This window comes from Bufo gargarizans, unplaced genomic scaffold, assembly GCF_014858855.1.
Source record: "Bufo gargarizans isolate SCDJY-AF-19 unplaced genomic scaffold, ASM1485885v1 original_scaffold_1615_pilon, whole genome shotgun sequence".
In the NCBI taxonomy this organism is placed as follows: Eukaryota; Metazoa; Chordata; class Amphibia; order Anura; family Bufonidae; genus Bufo; species Bufo gargarizans.
Genome location: NW_025334434.1, coordinates 63,689 through 79,515, shown reverse-complemented (window position 1 = coordinate 79,515; position 15,827 = coordinate 63,689). Strand labels below are relative to the sequence as shown.

The 15,827-nt window shown below is 56.3% G+C and overlaps 1 protein-coding gene across 2 annotated transcripts in view; it reads left to right on the top strand.

Moving 5' to 3' along the window:
- The window catches only part of LOC122923432 (glycogen synthase kinase-3 beta), a 72,419-nt gene that overhangs the window by 14,606 nt on the left and 41,986 nt on the right, over positions 1-15,827 (top strand). For both annotated transcript variants that reach the window (XM_044274242.1, XM_044274243.1), the window contains exon 2: positions 10,475-10,668. In XM_044274242.1, the coding sequence (XP_044130177.1) occupies positions 10,475-10,668 (194 nt within the window). The remainder of the gene's footprint in view (positions 1-10,474; positions 10,669-15,827) is intronic.

The window sequence follows — 15,827 nt, the reverse complement described above, 5'->3', positions numbered from 1 at the left end:
CTCTGGATACGCTGCTGGAGGCGAAGGGGGCCGCAGCTCTGGATACGCTGCTGGAGGCGAAGGGGGCCGCAGCTCTGGATACGCTGCTGGAGGCGAAGGGGGCCGCAGCTCTGGATACGCTGCTGGAGGCGAAGGGGGCCGCAGCTCTGGATACGCTGCTGGAGGCGAAGGGGGCCGCAGCTCTGGATACGCTGCTGGAGGCGAAGGGGGCCGCAGCTCTGGATACGCTGCTGGAGGCGAAGGGGGCCGCAGCTCTGGATACGCTGCTGGAGGCGAAGGGGGGCCGCAGCTCTGGATACGCTGCTGGAGGCGAAGGGGGCCGCAGCTCTGGATACGCTGCTGGAGGCGAAGGGGGCCGCAGCTCTGGATACGCTGCTGGAGGCGAAGGGGGCCGCAGCTCTGGATACGCTGCTGGAGGCGAAGGGGGCCGCAGCTCTGGATACGCTGCTGGAGGCGAAGGGGGCCGCAGCTCTGGATACGCTGCTGGAGGCGAAGGGGGCCGCAGCTCTGGATACGCTGCTGGAGGCGAAGGGGGCCGCAGCTCTGGATACGCTGCTGGAGGCGAAGGGGGCCGCAGCTCTGGATACGCTGCTGGAGGCGAAGGGGGCCGCAGCTCTGGATACGCTGCTGGAGGCGAAGGGGGGCCGCAGCTCTGGATACGCTGCTGGAGGCGAAGGGGGCCGCAGCTCTGGATACGCTGCTGGAGGCGAAGGGGGCCGCAGCTCTGGATACGCTGCTGGAGGCGAAGGGGGCCGCAGCTCTGGATACCTGCTGGAGGCGAAGGGGGCCGCAGCTCTGGATACGCTGCTGGAGGCGAAGGGGGCCGCAGCTCTGGATACGCTGCTGGAGGCGAAGGGGGCCGCAGCTCTGGATACGCTGCTGGAGGCGAAGGGGGCCGCAGCTCTGGATACGCTGCTGGAGGCGAAGGGGGCCGCAGCTCTGGATACGCTGCTGGAGGCGAAGGGGGCCGCAGCTCTGGATACGCTGCTGGAGGCGAAGGGGGCCGCAGCTCTGGATACGCTGCTGGAGGCGAAGGGGGCCGCAGCTCTGGATACGCTGCTGGAGGCGAAGGGGGCCGCAGCTCTGGATACGCTGCTGGAGGCGAAGGGGGGCCGCAGCTCTGGATACGCTGCTGGAGGCGAAGGGGGCCGCAGCTCTGGATACGCTGCTGGAGGCGAAGGGGGCCGCAGCTCTGGATACGCTGCTGGAGGCGAAGGGGGGCCGCAGCTCTGGATACGCTGCTGGAGGCGAAGGGGGCCGCAGCTCTGGATACGCTGCTGGAGGCGGAGGGGGCCGCAGCTCTGGATACGCTGCTGGAGCGGAGGGGGCCGCAGCTCTGGATACGCTGCTGGAGGCGGAGGGGGCCGCAGCTCTGGATACGCTGCTGGAGGCGGAGGGGGCCGCAGCTCTGGATACGCTGCTGGAGGCGGAGGGGGCCGCAGCTCTGGATACGCTGCTGGAGGCGGAGGGGGCCGCAGCTCTGGATACGCTGCTGGAGGCGGAGGGGGCCGCAGCTCTGGATACGCTGCTGGAGGCGGAGGGGGCCGCAGCTCTGGATACGCTGCTGGAGGCGGAGGGGGCCGCAGCTCTGGATACGCTGCTGGAGGCGGAGGGGGCCGCAGCTCTGGATACGCTGCTGGAGGCGAAGGGGGCCGCAGCTCTGGATACGCTGCTGGAGGCGAAGGGGGCCGCAGCTCTGGATACGCTGCTGGAGGCGAAGGGGGCCGCAGCTCTGGCTACGCTGGAGGATGAGGAGGAGGCGGCGGCAGCTCTGGATACGCTGCCGCTGGAGGAGGAGGAGGAGGCGGCGGCAGCTCTGGATACGCTGCCGCTGGAGGAGGAGGAGGAGGCGGCAGCTCTGGATACGCTGCCGCTGGAGGAGGAGGAGGCGGCAGCTCTGGATACGCTGCCGCTGGAGGAGGAGGCGGCGGCAGCTCTGGATACGCTGCCGCTGGAGGTGGAGGAGGCGGCAGCTCTGGATACGCTGCCGCTGGAGGAGGAGGCGGCGGCAGCTCTGGATACGCTGCCGCTGGAGGATGAGGAGGCGGCAGCTCTGGATTCGCTGCCGCTGGAGGAGGAGGCGGCGGCAGCTCTGGATACGCTGCCGCTGGAGGATGAGGAGGCGGCAGCTCTGGATTCGCTGCCGCTGGAGGAGGAGGCGGCGGCAGCTCTGGATACGCTGCCGCTGGAGGAGGAGGAGGAGGAGGCGGCAGCTCTGGATACGCTGCCGCTGGAGGAGGAGGAGGCGGCAGCTCTGGATACGCTGCCGCTGGAGGAGGAGGAGGCGGCAGCTCTGGATACGCTGCCGCTGGAGGTGGAGGAGGCGGCAGCTCTGGATACGCTGCCGCTGGAGGTGGAGGAGGCGGCAGCTCTGGATACGCTGCCGCTGGAGGAGGAGGCGGCGGCAGCTCTGGATTCGCTGCCGCTGGAGGAGGAGGCGGCGGCAGCTCTGGATACGCTGCCGCTGGAGGATGAGGATGAGGAGGAGGAGGCGGCAGCTCTGGATTCGCTGCCGCTGGAGGAGGAGGAGGCGGCAGCTCTGGATTCGCTGCCGCTGGAGGAGGAGGAAGCGGCAGCTCTGGATACGCTGCCGCTGGAGGAGGAGGAGGCGGCAGCTCTGGATACGCTGCCGCTGGAGGATGAGGCTGCAGGCAGGATTGGCGCCTGATCACAGCTGGTGGACACAGGTCTGCACATGATGAGCGGGTGGAGTCTGTGTGAGCTGCTGGAGGAATGTGACGTGTGGTGACCTCACTCCTTAGGATTCTATAACCCGTGAGGGCCGTATTACACCGCGTCACTGAGTGATGAGTCAGGCGGATGATTGGGACATGTGCACTGGCGGGTGAGCGCTGGGGCGTACCGCTCTGCTGACTCCTGTCTCAGGTGACTTGGCCGTTACTGATGAGCTTTGAGTCATGTAAGGTTATTACCATGTAAAACGTGGAGACCTGTGCATGGTCCAGGTGGTCTCCGGTGCTGCAGGCTACATGCCTGGTCTCCAGGGGGCGCTCACACTGTGCATTTAGCCTGCAGTACAGTATTTGATCACACCTTTGACGCAGGAGGTGCTTTCCTTAGAAATGTTGAGAAACCCTGAGGAACGCTTTCATTAGATGCTACATCTGTTGTGCCTAAAATTATTGTGTGAGTGTCATTTATTGCTTCTTGTTTTCGGCCAAGTCACTGGGGAGCTGATGAAACCGTGTCCACCTGAGCAGAACTGTATGCATAGTCTAGATCAGTAGTAAGGGGAAACAGTCAGCAAGCTGGACAGAAGAGTTTTCCTATATCAAATGGGTGCACAGAGCCTGGTGCAAATACTCAAATCATCGGAGCAAGATCTGCAGGTACAGTGACTGAATAGTGAGTGCAGCTCTGGAGTATAACGCAGGATGTAACTCAGGATCAGTACAGGATAGGTAATGTATGTACACAGTGACTGCACCAGCAGAATAGTGAGTGCAGCTCTGGAGCAGAATACAGGATGTAACTCAGGATCAGTACAGGATAAGTAATGTATGTACACAGTGACTGTACCAGCAGAATAGTGAGTGCAGCTCTGGAGTATAATACAGGATGTAACTCAGGATCAGTACAGGATAAGTAATGTATGTACACAGTGACTGCACCAGCAGAATAGTGAGTGCAGCTCTGGAGTATAATACAGGATGTAACTCAGGATCAGTACAGGATAAGTAATGTATGTACACAGTGACTGCACCAGCAGAATAGCGAGTGCAGCTCTGGAGTATAATACAGGATGTAACTCAGGATCAGTACAGGATAAGTAATGTATGTACACAGTGACTGCACCAGCAGAATAGTGATTGCAGCTCTGGAGTATAATACAGGATGTAACTCAGGATCAGTACAGGATAGGTAATGTATGTACACAGTGACTGCACCAGCAGAATAGCGAGTGCAGCTCTGGAGTATAATACAGGATGTAACTCAGGATCAGTACAGGATAAGTAATGTATGTACACAATGACTGCACCAGCAGAATAGTGAGTGCAGCTCTGGGGTATAATACAGGATGTAACTCAGGATCAGTACAGGATAAGTAATGTATGTACACAGTGACTGCACCAGCAGAATAGCGAGTGCAGCTCTGGAGTATAATACAGGATGTAACTCAGGATCAGTACAGGATAAGTAATGTATGTACACAGTGACTGCACCAGCAGAATAGTGAGTGAAGCTCTGGAGTATAATACAGGATGTAACTCAGGATCAGTACAGGATAAGTAATGTATGTACACAGTGACTGCACCAGCAGAATAGTGAGTGCAGCTCTGGAGTATAATACAGGATGTAACTCAGGATCAGTACAGGATAAGTAATGTATGTACACAGTGACTGCACCAGCAGAATAGTGAGTGCAGCTCTGGAGTATAATACAGGATGTAACTCAGGATCAGTACAGGATAAGTAATGTATGTACACAGTGACTGCACCAGCAGAATAGTGAGTGCAGCTCTGGAGTATAATACAGGATGTAACTCAGGATCAGTACAGGATAAGTAATGTATGTACACAGTGACTGCACCAGCAGAATAGCGAGTGCAGCTCTGGAGTAGAATACAGGATAAATAATACATTGACAAAATGTCTAGGTTTGTATCTTCCATTGCACGTTTAACCTGTAAGGTTGGGATTCTGTTGATCATTTCCATGGTCTGCAGTTAGGGGTGTACAGATGTGTGGTGTCGCTGTGCACCCCTCTGTCTAGTGATGTCTCCTCTTCTGCTCTTGATGAGTTTGACATTTGTCCTCTGGAGTCGTGACGCTGTTTGGCGCATTCTCTATTACCGCTATGTGTTGGAGCAGGGAGCGCTTTACTGCGTGTCACAAACAGTGCATGAGCAGAGGTGGAGTTCAGCAGACGCGAGGGCATTTGGACTCCATAATGGAGAGGTGAAAGCTTCCCGGGGTATTGACTCCTTAGTACAGGGGTGTGATGGTTTCATACATGGGGTCATTATTATCGGCAGTACCCTTTACCCCTCATGCTGGTATAGCTTGTCATGTGATTTGAGTCCTGCTGAACCTCGTGCCTCTATCAGCCCATAGCGACCAGACTGTCTGACCAGGGAAGGCGTCTTTACCCTTGTGCGGAGCCATACAGGGCCCACCATGAAATAAATGATGGCGCTTCCTTCTAGTCCGCTCTGTTTGTAGTCCTCCAGAACTTGCCCATGAGCGCCAACGGTGGTAATCCGCAGATTTGTGCCCGGGCCCACGTACATTTCTGTCCTGGGGGCCAATGCTGTCTGCGCCCACCTCCGCAGGGCAGTGAGGCTCGTCTGATCCTATCCTCGTGTGGAGCTCGTAAACCTCCTCTGAAAGGGTTAATGCCACCCTGAAAATTCCTTCACTTCTTGTATGGAGGTGTCCACGGGGGCAGACCTTCTGTGGGGCTGGAGCGGCCCCCGTTACCTGCTATGGACCCACCATTAGATGAATAGGTCATGACCTGTCCTGCAGCTCTGCTCTTGCTGAGGCCGGCGCGCTGCATGGTTTTGTCCTGTGCCAGGCCCGGAGGCATGTGTAGGGCAGCGGGCGCTGCAGCACCTGTTGGATTTCCAGGGCTGTGCTGGCGTGCCGAGGCACAGATGGGTGACGCCTCGCTCGCCCTCCTGCACATTTGTCCGTCAGAGGTTTTCTATTGGCCGCAGAGGTTGGACTCGTTTCTTGTGTGTGGTGCAGAGGTGGCGACTGCCGGGATGGAAAGCGTCACCTCTGAGGGGCCAGGGGCCACAGCTGGCTTTAGGTCAATGTGCTGGGCACCAGGCACCGCTCTCCCTGGCATTGTGACCAATGGACATTTCTGGGTTTATTGCACGTTTATATATTCATCTTCTTGTTCTGTGCTCGGCCATATTGCCCTGTGTGATGGAGGTCTATCGATCTGTTCAACATGGCCCTTTTAAAGCAGGAACAGAATGCTACAACTACAGTAAGGACTGACACAAGTATTTACTGCCTGGGCCCTATTGCGGGATGAGTGAGTATTGGGGTGCAGGTGTGGCTGTAATTTTATAGGGCCAGTAACCCCTGAACCCTGTAACGTTATAATAGTGCTGGAGCGATATAAGGGGAGCGTCTCGGTCTTTCTAATCTTCTTTGTGTATTACACAGCCCTATTCTGCAGGAGGGAGGCGTTCCTTCCCGCTTCTCGCCTGCTCGTTAGAGGAGGAGACCGCTGCTATTACATGCAGCGATCTCCTCCACAGTGTAGGGCGCAGGGATCGCTCGTCCCTATACTGACTAGTTGTTTGCCGGCAGCAGATCGTTATTACACACCACATTCTGCCGCCAGCAAACGAGGATTTTTTAATCTGTGTAAAGATTTGGATTGCTGATGAACGAGCCGTCGGGTAATCGTCGGCAGTATTACACTGCCAGATGACCGCTAACGAGTGTTACTTCGAAGATCGGCAGATGTAATACACCCTTAAAATCACTGTTCACGTCAGTGAATGGAAACCACTTACAGTCAAACTGTAAGTGGCTCACACAGCTGCTGGGTCCGTTACAATGTATCAGAGGAGACACTTGTGTTCAGCTTGTAGTGAAACATTGAAACGGACCCATCAGCTCTGACTAAGAATCCCAGAGTTGATGATGGGTGTAGTTGTGTTAGTCTGTGCCATTCTCCCCTGGTTTCTGCAGGGACTCCCCCAAGACTGAGGCCTCCTGGGCTCCATGATTGAAGGTTGCAGTCCAGACTGTACCTGTGTGGCCCCAGGCATGTGACGTGGTCTCATTAATGCCCACCCCCCCATGTCACCCTTCACCCACTGGTAATGAATCCATTATCGCAGTTAAATATTACCCGGTAATCTGCAGCCATAGCTCCGGGTTCAAGGATGGAGTCTGGGAACTGTCAGAGCGGAGCCCTCGTATGTAGAGAACGCTCGGAGAGCGGCCCCCGTATATGTGGAGACGGCTCGGAGCGCGGCCCCTGTATATGTGGAGAAGGGTCAGATCGTGGCCCCTGTATATGTGGAGACGGCTCGGAGCGCGGCCCCCGTATATGTGGAGACGGCTCGGAGCGCGGCCCCCGTATATGTGGAGACTGCTCGGAGGGCGGCCGCCGTATATGTGGAGACGGCTCGGAACGCCGCCCCCGTATATGTGGAGACGGCTCGGAGGGCGGCCCCCGTATATGTGGAGACGGCTCGGAGGGCGGCCCCCGTATATGTGGAGACGGCTCGGAGCGCCGCCCCCGTATATGTGGAGACGGCTCGGAGCGCCGCCCCCGTATATGTGGAGACTGCTCGGAGCGCGGCCCCCCGTATATGTGGAGACTGCTCGGAGCGCGGCCCCCCCGTATATGTGGAGACTGCTCGGAGCGCGGCCCCCCGTATATGTGGAGACGGCTCGGAGCGCGGCCCCCCGTATATGTGGAGACGGCTCGGAGCGCGGCCCCCCGTATATGTGGAGACGGCTCGGAGCGCGCCCCCCGTATATGTGGAGACGGCTCGGAGCGCGCCCCCCGTATATGTGGAGACGGCTCGGAGCGCGCCCCCCGTATATGTGGAGACGGCTCGGAGCGCGCCCCCCGTATATGTGGAGACTGCTCGGAGGGCGGCCCCCGTATATGTAGAGACGGCTCGGAGGGCGGCCCCCGTATATGTAGAGACGGCTCGGAGGGCGGCCCCCGTATATGTAGAGACTGCTCGGAGCGCGCCCCCCGTATATGTGGAGACGGCTCGGAGCGCGCCCCCCGTATATGTGGAGACGGCTCGGAGCGCGGCCCCTGTATATGCATCATATTTAGACTTACCCCAGAATCAAATGGCTGAACAACCAGAGGTTCTCCACACCGGAGTTATAGGGGCAGCTCTACGTCCCCCAGCCTGTAATGGCTGATAACGGGGAGCAGTGGACAGCGTTCTGCCGCATGGCGTGTGGAGACGATGACTGCTCTGTCCGTACATCGGCCATGTAGCGGTAAGAACACGTCAGCCCCAGGCCAGGGGTAGGTCTCAATAATCTGAGCCTCACTGTGCAGAATATGCTGCTCGATATCAATGGACTGAGCACGTCCTGTTGCCAAAAGTGCCGGAGCTGCTGATCTCCCAGCATTCCCTGCTTGTTCAGTGTCTGCATCCTGAGAGCTCAGCGAAGCTGTTAGGGGCTCTTACTGACTGTTTCTAGTGACCAGTGCCGTGATTATCAGCAAGACATCTGTTGGTTTATGGCGACACTTGGGACATTGTCAGCCTCCAGCCCGGGAAGATGAATGAATAAAGTGCTTCTCCACCGTCCAGTAATATTGATATGTTAGGCGCACCATCTGGCCACTTTTACAATTTATTGCCGTGTCTTCATATCGGGCAGAAATATTCAGACAATGGGGCCCCTGTGAGTCTCATCGATTTAATATATGGGGTCCAGCTTTGTACGCTGCTGATACAGATTTGATGTTGACCTGTGATGGCGGATCTGATGGGGTAGTAGTCCTGCTGCGGAGCCTCCTGCTCTCCTTCCTGTTTTCATTACACAGGACCACTGCTCAGGAATGCGGCCTGACGGCAGACACTTTCTCCACTGCAGCCGGGTAAGATATGTCCAGAGACTTGTAAGACTCGCTGCAACTCATCCCACCGAAGTGCCTGCTTGGTGCCACCAGTGCCGCCACTGCTTTGTGTGTGCCCATCAGTACCACAGAGATGTCATATACCAGGAGCCTCTGATCCCACAACACTGTGCCCCGCCTGTATTTACCGGTATATACGCCTGGGTGCAGCGCCTGTATTTACCGGTATATACGCCTGGGTGCAGCGCCTGTATTTACCGGTATATACGCCTGGGTGCAGCGCCTGTATTTACCGGTATATACGCCTGGGTGCAGCGCCTGTATTTACCGGTATATACGCCTGGGTGCAGCGCCTGTATTTACGGGTATGTTTTTGGATAGTAAATCCCCCCTACCCTGTTTTCTAAAACACACATTACACCCCTCGCTGCGCGGTGACTGGCGCACATTACACCCCTCGCTGCGCGGTGACGGGCGCACATTACACCCCTCGCTGCACGGTGGCGGGCGCACATTACACCCCTCGCTGCGCGGTGACGGGCGCACATTACACCCCTCGCTGCGCGGTGACGGGCGCACAATGTCACCTGTGGTGGTGCTGCAGGTTACCCCACAGTCTACAGCTGATCGCTGGGGACACTTTGTCATCTGACACCCCTTTAATGGGATTTCTGCAGTGATGTTTAAAAAAAAGTCGGAATTTGGGTGGGCGGCATGGCGGCATCTCCTGGTGCAGGAAGTGGAGAGTGGCGGCAGGGGATCGGTGGAGGCCAATGATGGCTCATCCTTTTCTAGCCCGTTGTTGTTTTTCAATACCATTCTGATGAGCCCCCTTAAGGAGCTCCTCCGCAGGACTCCCTCCTCAGTCATTCATGGGTAAAGGAGTTGTTAGATTCCAGCCTCCGGATGTAAAGAAGAATGCTCCTATTCACTGACAGCAAGCAGAGTCCTGTAATCTAGTGCTGTTGGTGATCTTTTGCACCGCCCTTTACCTGCTGGTTTGCTGCGGGGTTCTTCTGCTTGCCTTCCTTCTGAGGATCGGATTAGGTGGTGATTGCTGATCTTAGCCCCTCCGCTGGTAACCCTTTGTGTCCGCCGGCTATGCTCTTACATAACGCAGCTTCATGTCATTAGCGAGCTGACTTTGCAGTCGGTGTGGCGGTATTTTCCAGCCGCGCAGGGCAGACGAGGCTATTTATGGCTGAGCAAGGAACAGATCTGAGGCTAATAAGCACCAGACGAGGTAAGACCACGCAGCGGCAGAAGTCTGTGCTGCCTTACCCGGGCACACCGCCCTCCTCTTCTGCCACCTCATTTACCATGGTCTCCACTAGTTCCTGAGAGTGACAACCAAGTAGTAACCAGTGCAGCCATATTGGTTGTCGTATTGCTTTTCCAGAATCCGACGCTTTGATTTGGTCAGATGGGGTACAAGGGGCAGCACCCAGAGGTGTCAGGGGGTCACTGCTCCTTCATCTGCACCCAGGAGAGGGGTCCGACATCGGTTTACCCCCTCGCACGTGCCGAGCGGTGGATGCATATGTATGATAAGAGTAGTAGTTGTCGGCCAGCAGCTATTCAGGCTGTGTCTGCGTTTTATGTTTCCATGCAGTGTTGTCACTTTATACATCTTTTACATTATGCTCCGTTCACATCCAGAGCTGTAGTCCCAAGTTCTGCTGTTGTGTCTTCTGCTCCAGTTGCCTCCATTCTGATGGTTTCCCTTTGGTGTTGTGTCTGTTCCGTGTGATGGAGATGTAGTTTACCGCAGTAGTGTAGATGCTGTATGTCCTATAGTACAGGGGCCACACACCCTGCGGGACCTCATCAGACGCAGCACGAGATGTTATAATACATGGTTAATCGGAGCCTTGATTCCAGACGTTCATTTCTAACTTTGTGTTTGTTTTGTTTTTTTACCAGGAGACAAGGATGGCAGCAAAGTCACCACTGTGGTGGCCACCCCGGGTCAGGGTCCGGACCGGCAGCAGGAGGTCAGCTACACAGACACCAAGGTGATCGGCAATGGCTCCTTCGGTGTGGTCTATCAGGCCAAACTCTGCGACTCAGGGGAGCTCGTGGCCATTAAGAAGGTTCTGCAGGACAAGAGGTTCAAGGTGAGCGTTTGGCCGACATGTCGCCCTCATCCTTCCAGGGAATTGTCGTGTGGACGTGGTCAGACCTGTGGTTAGGGGTCCATTCACACATCTGTGTCTTTTATGCGGATCCGCACATCGCCGGCACTAATAGAATATGCCTAATCTTGTCTGCAATTGTGCCCAAGAATAGGACATGTTCTATTTTTTTTCGGGAACGGAAGTGCAGGTCCGCAATTCCATATAGAAATGAATGGGTCCGCAATTCCATTCCGCAAAATGCGCAACGAAATTGCGGATGTGTGAATGGACCCCAAGAGCGCAGTGACTCCGGCCGTCAGTGCCTCGTGCCCTTTATAGGTGAAATGGTAAAAGCCTTTTGCCTGTGAAGACCACACGGCCCAAACCGCAGCAGGACGATGGTTTTGCTGGGCGGTTTTTGATCACATGGCACTGACAGGGGTTTATTCACACATCGCGGGGGGGTCATTCTCCGCTGACTGCCCGGTTTCTGGGTGTCCTGTGTGGTGCCGCGCTGTGGGTGGCCGTCCTGCTGCTATTAATATGCCTGTTGTGCAATAGACGGCGTTTGATTTGTGACTTGCTTGAATTGGGTCCAGATCCTCCTCCTCCTTTGTAGCAGTGAAGGTCCTGTGCCAGGGATGCCAAGCCCCGGGTGAAGTGCTGCCATGTTGGATAAAGGTGCAGCCCCGTCCCCTCCGCATGGCAAATAGAAATACATACAGCAGCCCTACATTCCAGCTGCCATCTTCCTCCATGGCACCAGGGCTGTGCCACTTGCTGTTTTGCTTGCTATGGGTGACTGGTTCCGTCACTGCCCAGTCTGTCGATTTTGTAGTATGGGGGTTGTCGTGGCATGGATGCAGTGTAGAGATTGGGGCACCACCTTATGGTGTAGTATATATTCTGCGGGAGCGCTGCCACCTTCCATATTCTGCACCTGACCCTGGTGGGTCCCTGTGTGTGTATAAATCTCAGGTTCTGCCCTATGGAGAGGATGTGTATGTGTATATGTGTATATATATATATATATATATATATACCTGAGATTCGTCGGAGGACGGTGATGGGACAGGTCTAGTAAGGGCGGAATCGCACCCAACGTCAAGTTCTTATAGGTGAAGCACATTTACATGTTTCACCTGTAAAAACTGCAGCCCTATTGAAAAGCGTGGCGAATACGCATGCCGTAACTTCTACATGTGAATATGGCCTGAGGACTGTAGGGCAGAGTAGAGCGTCCAACCTCCTGGGAGTTGTAGTGTCACAGTGGCTGGAGTGCCAGAGGTTACTGACCCCAGAGAGGTGTCCAATACAAAGCCCCCGGTCCTTGAGAGGGAGGTGGTCCTCTTCTTGACGAAGTCCATGAATTGATCGGTTTGAGGGGCATTGCCATCTGACATTGATGGCTTATCGCTAGGATCTTCTCCCCATGTGCGGCCCCAAAGTGAAGCCTGCACGGCTACCCATCCTTCACCGCTATGGCAGTTTCAGAAATAGCCGAATGCTGTCCCATATCGGTGAATGGAGAGGCGGCTGCGCGGCGTTCCTTTTTGGAGATAGGAGCAGGTTCCAGAGATGGGACCGCCGCTTATCATATGTTGTTGGCATTTCCTAGGGTGTTGGGAAGCTGACGACGTCTGTCCTTGGGGTAAAGGCTTCTTAACCCTCGGTTCCCCTCTGCGCAGGACGGTGCGGCCTCTGAAGACGGCACAGGCAAAAAAGCATGACACGTGTTAAATGAATGAGACCCATATGGCTACGTATAGAAATGATCATTATATCTTATCCTTTTCTCCCTTTTATGATTATTTTTACCATCCATATTTTATACATTCCCTTTAATACGTGTCAGCTCCTCATACAGTCATGCACTTCCCCTTGGGGATGCGGGTCCACACGTAGGTGTGCGTCCGAGCGGCTTCACCTCCCTACTGATTGGATACACTTACCTTTGTGTGTGGATAGGTAGGTCGGTGTATATATGTGCGTGGGCATGTCTATGCTTTCACTAATGTATCCTTGAACTAGGGCTGGGTGATTTTGGCAAAAAATGAAATTTTGATGTGCACTGGCAGTTCGGGGGGTTACTGTGCATAGACTGGCAGTGGGAGGGGTTACTGTGCATAGACTGGCAGTGGGAGGGGTTACTGTGCATAGACTGGCAGTGGGAGGGGTTACTGTGCATAGACTGGCAGTGCGGGGTGTTACTGTACATCGACTGGCAGTGGGAGGGGTTACTGTGCATAGACTGGCAGTGGGAGGGGTTACTGTGCATAGACTGGCAGTGGGAGGGGTTACTGTGCATAGACTGGCAGTGGGAGGGGTTACTGTGCATAGACTGGCAGTGGGAGGGGTTACTGTGCATAGACTGGCAGTGGGAGGGGTTACTGTGCATAGACTGGCAGTGGGAGGGGTTACTGTGCATAGACTGGCAGTGGGAGGGGTTACTGTGCATAGACTGGCAGTGCGGGGGGTTACTGTGCATGGACTGGCAGTGCGGGGGGTTACTGTACATAGAGGTAACTGCAGGTAATTGGGCTGGGGATCGGTGCAGGTAATTGGGCGCAGGGCTGGGGATCTGTGCGTGTAGCGGGGCTGGGGATCTGTGCGTGTAGCGGGGCTGGGGATCTGTGCGTGTAGCGGGGCTGGGGATCGGCGCGTGTAGCGGGGCTGGGGATCGGCGCGTGTAGCGGGGCTGGGGATCGGCGCGTGTAGCGGGGCTGGGGATCGGCGCGTGTAGCGGGGCTGGGGAGCGGCGCAGGTGATTGGGCATGGGGCTGGGGATCGGCGCAGGTGATTGGGCATGGGGCTGGGGATCGGCGCAGGTGATTGGGCATGGGGCTGGGGATCGGCGCAGGTGATTGGGCATGGGGCTGGGGATCGGCGCAGGTGATTGGGCATGGGGCTGGGGATCGGCGCAGGTGATTGGGGCTGGGGATCGGCGCAGGTGATTGGGCATGGGGCTGGGGATCGGCGCAGGTGATTGGGCATGGGGCTGGGGATCGGCGCAGGTGATTGGGCATGGGGCTGGGGATCGGCGCAGGTGATTGGGCATGGGGCTGGGGATCGGCGCAGGTGATTGGGCATGGGGCTGGGGATCGGCGCAGGTGATTGGGCATGGGGCTGGGGATCGGCGCAGGTAGCGGGGCATGGGGCTGGGGATCGGCGCAGGTAATTGGGCATGGGGCTGGGGATCGGCGCAGGTAATTGGGCATGGGGCTGGGGATCGGCGCAGGTAATTGGGCATGGGGCTGGGGATCGGCGCAGGTAATTGGGCATGGGGCTGGGGATCGGCGCAGGTAATTGGGCATGGGGCTGGGGATCGGCGCAGGTAATTGGGGCTGGGAGATCGCGGGTCCTTACACTTCTGCTTTGTGTAAACATTGATCACATTGCGCTCCCGGTCAGTCTGACTGTCATGCTGTCTGGCTGCGGTGGCGGCAGCGTCTGTTGCAGCAGGGGGTGAGGTCTGGAGCTAATGATGGAGCGGAGGCTGGGCCGAGGTCCGGGCAGCAGCTGGGCTCCGACACATTGTAGCAGGAGGACAGCTGTGAGGACAGACAAAGCCTCCCCCACCCCCACATCCCTCTCAGATCTGGAGCTGGGACAAAGGAATTCAGGTCACATGTCTGAGCACACCTTAACCCTTCCTTACCCAGGCACCATCCAGTCATGTGACTGCTGCTGTATCTGGCACGGAGGGGGTGCCCGCTCCTTGGTGCTGTCTGTGCTGTAGTGGGGGGGATCCTGCATTCGCTGCCTCGGCGGAGTGGCTGATAACTGTAGTCCTGCTGATACGCTGTATCAGACCCTCAGCTGTATCAGTTTAGATATAGGACTGTGGATTGCCTACACTGAAACACTGTTACAAAGTTTCTTTGTGTGTGCAGGACTAGGTCAGGGACGGTTCCCTACATGTAACTGTACAGTATATGGCGGTGGTGCTGTGTGATTGAGGTGTATGGAGTTAGGGGCACAGCAGGGGGCACCATTTATAGCCCCTGTAAGCACAGACGCCCCTTCATCAGTGAGGTTTTCAGGACCCCCCCATTATCCACCTACTCCTGATCCACAACTTATGTATCGACCTCACTGTAAAATGACTGAACTCCGTGTGGAGAGTGGAGGTCCGGGCTGTGGTGCTGCCGCTTGGTCCACTTTTATCGGAAGCATGGTGATGAGGGCAGGCATCCGGGAAAATAAGGCCCCAAGCTTCATGGATGTTCTGTGTCCTTTAGAGGTACCCTCACTGCGGGGTCATTACATGTTCTCTGGCGGTATCCTCACTGCGGGGTCATTACATGTTCTCTGGCGGTATCCTCGCTGCGGGGTCATTGCATGTTCTCTGGCGGTATCCTCGCTGCAGGGTTATTACATGTTCTCTGGCGGTATCCTCGCTGCCGGGTCATTACATGTTCTCTGGCGGTATCCTCGCTGCCGGGTTATTACATGTTCTCTGGCGGTATCCTCGCTGCCGGGTCATTACATGTTTTCTGGCGGTATCCTCGCTGCCGGGTCATTACATGTTTTCTGGCGGTATCCTCGCTGCAGGGTTATTACATGTTCTCTGGCGGTATCCTCACTGCGGGGTCATTACATGTTCTCTGGCGGTATCCTCTCTGCGGGGTTATTACATGTTCTCTGGCGGTATCCTCGCTGCAGGGTTATTACATGTTTTCTGGCGGTATCCTCGCTGCAGGGTTATTGCATGTTCTCTGGCGGTATCCTCGCTGCAGGGTTATTGCATGTTTTCTGGCGGTATCCTCGCTGCAGGGTTATTGCATGTTCTCTGGCGGTATCCTCGCTGCAGGGTTATTGCATGTTTTCTGGCGGTATCCTCGCTGCCGGGTTATTGCATGTTCTCTGGCGGTATCCTCGCTGCGGGGTCATTGCATGTTCTCTGGCGGTATCCTCGCTGCCGGGTTATTTCTGTATGTATGTGTGTGTGTAGTTCCTGTGTGTTGTAGGTCATGTATGGGTTGTTTTTTGGCAGGAGAAGACCTAGTCTGTACAGGGGCTGCTCTGGGGTTTGGGGCAGATGTTATTTTTACTCCATGTTCCCTGACTTTCTGTGCAGGTGAGTCGGGTGGGCTGCAGGGTCACGGGGGCTTCCTCCCCTCCAGGAATAGATTACACTTCAAAGCAGCCAAGAAACG